The sequence below is a fragment of the Emys orbicularis genome, chromosome 3 (genome assembly GCF_028017835.1).
Source record: "Emys orbicularis isolate rEmyOrb1 chromosome 3, rEmyOrb1.hap1, whole genome shotgun sequence".
Classification (NCBI taxonomy): Eukaryota; Metazoa; Chordata; order Testudines; family Emydidae; genus Emys; species Emys orbicularis.
Window position 1 is genome coordinate 209,648,144 of NC_088685.1, and position 8,229 is coordinate 209,656,372.

Genomic DNA, 8,229 nt, shown 5'->3' on the forward strand with positions numbered 1-8,229 from the left:
ACCGTAGGATCTGAGCTACGGCAGTGCATTCCTATTAGAAAGGAACAATTGACTTTTATTTTTGTATGGGAATCATTGCTGAGGCGGGCCCTGTTTTTCAAAGCCAGATTTCCTTTTTATGCTTGCCAACAATAGGAGGCGCCCTTAGTTTTGGGTGCAGACAAAGGCATGTAGAGATATAACTACCACAGTTCAAGCAGAGGCACAGATGACCACATTCATATCCACAAAATAGTGCCGGCAATTATTTGCAAAAGAAAGGGAAGCGGGTATTAAAATCAGGCCCATAAACTCTGTCTAGCGCCATACTATTCAAAATAAAACAATCATCATGTGGGCACAGTCCCATAAAAAGGGCACGATTTAAGCATCTCCAAAAGGAAGCCTGTTTCTGTTACCCATCTTGATCAGGGGCTGACTTCCATCCTGCCTGTAATTGAATTGCTCTTTTTTGTTTTGTAGGCACCTAAGTACTGCCCCTGACTTGCTGTCTCAGTCAGGTAATTAACATTCTGGTGCAGCACCTGCTGAAGTCAGTCGGGATAGTTCTGTTGATTCCAGTGTGTGTTGGATCAGGCCAGGGATGTATGACCTGACCTGCACCTGCATGGCCTGATCCAACACACACTGAAAGCAACGGAGCCCTTTAAAGTCATAGCTCAAGCTGAAAAAATAACAGACCACAGCATGCCTGGCTTCTGCTTAAGAGACAGCATGTACTTTCTCATGGAGTGCGGAACGCATCCCTTAGCTCTGCAGTCTCCGTTGTGTCTAGTTTCGCCTAAAATCTGCAGGGAAGAAAGGGAAATGACCTCTTTTTTTGGAGTTCTCTCAAGGTAGATCCAAACTCTCCTTTCCTGCATCCTCCCTCAAACAGTGACCTTCTTTCCCCCCCCCAGTAGAAATGTAAGTTAGTTTAGGTGGAAAGGGGACAGCCTATTTAGAGGCTGTGTGACTAGCTGGGGCAGGAGCCTCACCTGTCGCAATGACAGGGTTTGACACTTAAATAAGCCTTCTAGCACATGATTTTGCTTCCACCCTTACAACACTTTAGACACATTCCCAGTTAGGCAAAGACCAAGTTTGGACCTTAAATCTGAATTTCCTTGTGTTCTTGGGATTTTGTCGGAATCTGTTATGTTAGGCTGTTTATGTAACCTAACCCTAATACACTGCAACAAAGACAATAAGTATGAGAATAACTCTGTATTTAGATGAAACCTAATGGTTGCTTTTTCTAGTAATTTTAACTGAAAAGCTAGCTTCTGTTTCAGCTTGCTCTTGAGAAGTATGAAGAAATGTTCCCAGCATTCACCGATTCGAGAGAGTGCAAGCTAGTGAAAGTAAGTAGAACTGATGTTAAATACAGTTGCACTGAAAGTTGAGTTATTGGTCGGAAAATAAAAAAAATTGCACTTTCCCATACCATATCCTGTTAATCTGTTCATATTATTTGTATATATTAGAGAACACCCACATGAATTGTACAGAACTTGTGTAACTGGGGAGGCAATTAAAAGAGACAAATTATAATCTTAATGAAAGTAGATATTTATGTGTAAGCAAATATTATAACAATAGATCCAAAGGTCCTGTTGGATAGTATCAGACACTGTCTGTATATTGCTGGATTAAACAGGTTCAGGAGTTCATCGTGCTGTGTGAAGCGCAAGCATTGGATATTTATTATCTCTTTTGGTTTCTTAATGGAGAAAAGCATTAGATATAATTTGTAGACCACAGGGTTACAGAATACCCAGACAACGTGTGCTGAGTCTGCTGTAAATTGAAGTGATAAATTTTCAATATTAATGTATAACCCTTGACTGTAATTCTGTTAGAAACTGCTGGAAGCCCATGAGGACCAAAACTGTGAAGCATACACTGAGGCAGTAAGTAGTCAAGTTGTACACTGATCCATTTGTGGCAGACTATTCTGGGACCAAAGTTCAAAGGAGCCCCCCTCTAAGTCTTCATTTTTGCAAGCTAATTTTACATGCTCAGTTACTTGCACAAGCGTTCCTGGGCACTGTTATTCTTTGAGCACTGGCAGCATCCTCTGTGCTGTACGAAACACACAGGCAAAGGGTCTGATTGCCGCGTACACTGAAGCCACTTCACGCCGCTTTGGAAGGGTAAACAGAGCAGTGTAAAGAGGCCCTAGTGTAAATGAGGAACTGATGGAAAGAGTTTACAATCTAAGGGCCTGATTCACTACTGTGTTACTCCAGTTTTACAGTGTAACGCCGCTGAAATCAGTGCAGTAGCCGACCAGGTCCCAAGAGTTTTTCAACATCTCTAGGCCATATTCACCAGTGGGCATGGGCTGCCTTGGGCTACTGCAGCAGTACAAAGCAGCTGAAAATGTCTAAAGGTCCCTATCTAGCAAACCATCCCTCATCAGCAAAGCACTGAAGCACACGCTTAAGTCCCATTGAAGTATAATAATATATAAAAAAAACTTGGGTGAGGTTCTTCTAAATTACCAGGGCTCCACTACTGGTCATCACTGCATTTTGAGGACTCTTTACTCTCCACTCTAGTTCCTTCCTCTTCCCTTCTTTTTCCAACAATCCTGGCCTCTTTGTGCTTGATATTTGAAATTCCCACTGACTTTAATGAGCTTTGGCTCAGCCCTTTACTACATGTATAGTGGTTTAAGGAATATTTAACTAACAGAAATTTAAACAAATGAATCGCAAATGAAATGTAGCACACAGTTTACTGCTAGGAGTAGTGATAGCAATATTCCCGTTTGCCCTCTGTTAAACTGTTAAACTTCCTTCCAATTAGGTTAAGGAATTTGATGCCATATCTCGCTTGGATCAGTGGCTTACGACTATGTTGCTTCGCATCAAAAAATCACTTCAAGGAGATGGTGATGGAGACCTAAAGTGAATTATTTGTGGTATATGTGGCATGTTGCCTAACTCCTAAATAATCTGTTTTTGTGTAATGGCCATGGACCATTATGGGATACTTGACACTACACCTAGCTTAATTTTGTTGCTTATGAACCAAATGACCTGTATTGTTAGTATCCTGGTGTCATTTTGATGACATGGATGGATAAGAAATGATACTCCTAGGTGTTGCTGACAGATCTTCCGTATGTGAGAGCAATAGAGGGATTCACAAGACTTTTGAGATCAGTGAAAGAAATGCTTGTGGCAAAAATCTTTATTTTTGGTAGCTGATGAGCCAAAAGTCTTTCATTTTTAACTTTTTTTTTTTGCCGCCATTTCTCTACTAGCTCATCGTCTTCAACACTTTTGATCCATGCTTGTAAATATCTGTCCATGACATACAGTACACACAATATTTTCAGATCTAATGCTAATGTATTGCTAAAGTTCTGTGTTTTTAATGGACCTTAGTGAGACATGTAGATTTTTGTTTTTAAAATGATAGAGCTATTTTAATGCTAGTGAAATGCTTGTGATTTTTAGATACAGTGTGTATGTGTATATACTATACAGATACGTGTGTGCATGAATAAATACATAATGACCTGGGTCTAAAAACACTAATCTTCATAGGTGAGGGGTCTGCATATAATATTCAATTACCTTCTCCCTAAACCATTCATTAAATAAGACCTAGCTTATCATGTATTTTCTATTTAAGAACTATATATGAAATGTAAGTTTCTTCTATTTTTTTTCTTGGATATATTTTTCCACTTATGTTATTTTTTGGTGCATACCATCTCTCCTGCCCTAAGATGACTTTAACAGGTAATAATATATTTTTCTAACTTTTCATTTACCTAAGTTCCTGCTATTGTCTTTGCTGCAGGTTTTTTGTATATGCCAGAACACTATTTCCTTCCCTTTGTGCTGTTGGCAAAGCTGTGTCAATGGTATGTATGTCAATAGTTATTGAATTAGGCTTTATCTTAGCTAAGATACCCTCCTTCAGCACTGTTGGACAACAGCTTGCCCAGACTTGTTTTAAAACTATGTAGAAATTAAAAATGATCTTGAAGAATGTGTGTGAATCCCAGTTTGTGTTTGTGTGTGTGTATAGCTCCTAGTTTCAATGGAGAGACGTAGACAAGCTATCTATATTCAATATATGTATGACAGTGAGGCTCATGACCATATGCAGTTTCAGTGTTATGGCTTAATATTTCAGTGCAGTTCCAATAAGCTGTAGGAATTATTTCATTCTTGTATCACCAGTGCTGCTTACATAATGAAAGGCTACTAGCTTTATTTTGCATAAATGCTGCTAGTCATTTGACCTTATAAATATTGGATACTCTAAAGTAGGAAAACAGTAGCAGTACAGATACCAACTATGGGATACTAGTATCTATGGCCTAGGTTGGGCTTTGATCTCTTTTGGAGGAAAGACGTGCCACAAATCTGCATGGACCAACCCACATTCCAAACAGGGTACTAGCTGGCTTTCATTTTTGTCATCTTTAGGAATATCTGTTTTTTTTGGTTTGTGCTGCTAGCTTTCCTTAATAAAATGGGATTGAATGACTATTGCCGGATGTATAGTAACCCTAGCAAGCCAGCACACTTCTAGCATTTGTTTACAGAAAATGTCAGATAGGAGACCAAATGAGATAATACATTCTAGGAAAGATGATGTTTTTTGACTCATATCAACAATCAATTTAAACTTTCTTCTACTTGATTGTTTTCTAGACATGTATTTAGAAATTAAACCAGGGAGGGCTTTGTGCGCTGTAGTGAGTGTGACTTCTCTTGTAACTGGAATGAACACCACTAGTGAGTTATCATTGAAATTGTATAAAATCGTTTTTCCCTCCTCGAGAATTTGAAAATCTTAGGGAAAACATGCTAGGTTTGTCCGATGGAGCTGTGTGGCCAAAAGGGGACCGGGAAGAGCTGGCTCTGATGAGCAACAGACTTAAATATGTTAGGAAAAGTTAAAAAGCTGCAACTTGTGTGATTAACACTTGCTTACAGTGGCTGGTCACATTAGAAATGGCTGACTTGGGTCTCCCGCTAGGGAACCATGCCTGAACAAATCTGACTTTTCTTTAAACAGATATATGTCAACATAATCGTATAGTGTGGATGCAGCCTACAGCTATTTCTGTCACTGTAGGAAAACCATGGCCCTGAGCACTAGTACGTAAGCTGATGAAAGCATTCTCCTGTTGATCTAACTGCAGCTACATGGGGGTTAGGTCACCATAGCTGTTGCTCCAGGGGTGGATTTGTCACACCTGAGTGCTGTATCTGTGTTGACTCAGCTGTCTCTCTACAGAGAGGGAAAATAGATGCATACTTATGTTTAGAAAAACAAAAGGCTACAGTAGTCCTAAATATTTGAAAAAGCACTTGTCTAAGAAGAAATGAGATGTCAAGCTTTGTTTAGTAGAGGGGCATTAGTTTTTTCATGTTTCATAACATAGTTCTTGATTACATCTAGTCTTGCCATAGTACATATAATTTGAGATCAGATAAAACACAGCTCAGCCAAGCTTAGTGAAAATCCTACACAGGTATCACACACTAGGCACATTTTGTTAATACAGAAATTGTGGAAAAGTTTTTTTTTTTTTTTTTTTTAACACAACTTGGCACTGGTTACATTTGTGGTTAATTTATTTTTCCAGGACCTAAAAACAGTATTTTTGCACAATTATGATAGCATGCATAAATTGCTGATGTACCAGAACTCTCTGTACTAAACTGTGATCTGTTATTAATGCGCTCTATAATGTAATTGTTTTGTCTAAATGCAAACCTTGGTGATGTTGTAGAGCAGCATGTCATCTGTAATGTACGTATTTGTTGTAAGCTGTGATCGACCAGTTTTCAAATCATAGAGCAAATCTGTCAGGCTGTTATTTTTCCTCCCCCCGGGTCAAGAATCTGTACTATGAAAACTAATAATGAAATGGCCTTAGCAGGAACAGATTGTTTTGTGTGAATCAATAAAATAAAAATTAAGTAATTGTGATGCATTCTTTTCTGGTGAATGGCTATTGGTATGCACGTAAACGCCCTGGTTTGATAGGAGTTGTATTTTTAACAGTAAAGCCCCTTTCCTTCAAAGAGTGCTCTGCAGCACGTGGTTCCAGATTCTTCAGAATGCTGTGCACTGAATTTCACCTGCCACAGAACAGCTATCCTCAATACAAATAAGTCTGTACAACTGAAGTTCTTGTAGGCTTACACTGACTTTGTTCACTTGTGAAAATAAGTGATGAGTCCTGTAGAGTTTTCTGATGCATGTTATAACATTCCTGCAATAATTTTAACCAGCACTATGGAAGCAAAACAGAGTACCGAACAATGGAATGATTTAGGCCTAAGGCACCAGGTGATCAGTAGCAACTTCTGTAGAATTACTGCAAAAGTACCCAGGGGCCTGCTACTGTACTCTGCAATATACAATGCATAGTTCTCAGGGAAGAGGAATGTCTGGTACTCCAAGCAAGTCACTTACAAAAAGGGCAGTACTCGTTCAATATTTTAAGAGGATTTAATAGTTCGTACAGGTTACTCACTTGGAATACAAAAATTTCCTTTGTCTACAGGTACTAATACTCAGGATTTAAATATATCTACACTGTACATTGGTCATTAGGAATCATTTGAACTTCAACACTCAAAAGGAACACAATGTTTGAATAAATATGTCAAATATAACCTCCTGGAAAGCTATTTTTTTAAACCCTTTTCCCGGATTATGCTAGGGGTCAAAGGTAACATCAGAAGCTCCTTTAAGGTTCAAAAAAAACCCCCAAAACTCTGGTCCACAGTTTGGTTATTTTTATTGCTTTGCCTACCAGTAAGTCTTTTAGGAGTGGGCCATAGTGATGGATTGTGCTTAACTTTCAGCAAGCTTTTCTCAAACTGCTTCTTAAAAAAAGTTATTAAATTTTTTGGTGAAGGTTTCTTATCTGCAAAAATCAGAAGGGCAGATCCTCAGCTGCTATAAACTGACATAGCTGAAGATTTGGCCCGATTTGGAATAGTTAATCGCTCTGTTAGTAGCAAGATACTTTTTAATCAACTTGACCAATTGTACTGATCTAAAGTGGTTTGTGCCTTTTCCAGCCCACTGGTTTGCCTCTCTGAGTTTTGAAAAAAGGCAAGTGGGATTAAGATGTTTAATTGTTGAAAGCTTCATCTTAAAATCAGCGGGAACAGGCTCAAGCCTTCTTCACTGACCCAATCAGCCTCTGCTCAGTGAAACACACCAACACATGTAATTTGCTCACACAATAAAGAAAAAATTGTAAATGATAGGTTAACTGAACATGAAGATATACATTTTCCCTCACTAAGAATAAACTAACGTGGAAAGTGAAACCCCTTGCAATGGAAAGAAACTGGTTGTACTGAGACATCCCACTTGTGTTCCCGTTACTGCCTGTAAAATATTCTCATCCTAAAACAAGGATTAGGACAAAAACTAACACCCTGAACTTGACCAGATTTTTGTAGAAGGTGAGGGGAAAGGGGGTTCCACAGAAAGGTCTAATCCTGCAACCTCTTACCAGGTTAACACAACACCCATGAGAAGTGCCACTGACAATCAGATCATTCATGGCGGCATAGCTTGCAGAATTCAACCCAGAAAGCCTGCTCCAAACGCCCACTGAAGTCAATGGGAAGACTCCTACTGCCTTAATGGATTTTGGAGCAAGCACTACCTTCCTTGACATTTAAAAAAGGCACATTGTCAATATCTTCCTGCTAAATTTTTCACCTCAGATACTAAATACCATTCTAATCAGGAAAACAAAAGCTTTAAAAATGTAAACATCAGCACTGATGTCATTTATTTTTGGCATTTGCCTCAGCTTGGGCACTTCCAGGCACTAGCCCAAAGCTGCAGTGGTTGCATTTCCAACACTGACTCTTAGAAAAGGCTTCTTGAAATAACCACAAAGATGTTTTTCTTTACAAGTTTCGTAAAAACTTTTCAAAAGTAAAATTTGGAGCCTGAAACTACTTGAATGGCCTTAATGTATCCCACTTATCACCTGTACCCCAAGGCCCCATCCCACAAATGAATCCATCAGGAGAGACCCCTGTGCTCAAATGGAACCACATTACTCAATACAGATCTGAGCCAGTTGCAAAATCAGAGTTTAAGAGTGCAAATTTAGTGTAAAAGTTGGTGACAATGAAGCAGTAATTTACCTTTATTGTTTAGTGAGTTATTTTAATCACTAGATTAGTAATCCTGCTAATTCACAACTGACACTTCTTATTGGAGTGCGTTCCA

At 38.9% G+C, this 8,229-nt stretch overlaps 1 protein-coding gene across 3 annotated transcripts in view; it reads left to right on the forward strand.

The window, feature by feature from the left end:
* Positions 1-2,898, forward strand: part of NAPB (NSF attachment protein beta) — a 34,835-nt gene extending 31,937 nt beyond the window's left edge. For all 3 annotated transcript variants that reach the window (XM_065401514.1, XM_065401513.1, XM_065401515.1), the window contains 3 exons: positions 1,275-1,343; positions 1,842-1,892; positions 2,794-2,898. In XM_065401514.1, coding sequence (XP_065257586.1) covers positions 1,275-1,343; positions 1,842-1,892; positions 2,794-2,898 — 225 coding nt within the window. The remainder of the gene's footprint in view (positions 1-1,274; positions 1,344-1,841; positions 1,893-2,793) is intronic.
* The last annotated feature ends 5,331 nt before the right edge of the window (positions 2,899-8,229 follow it).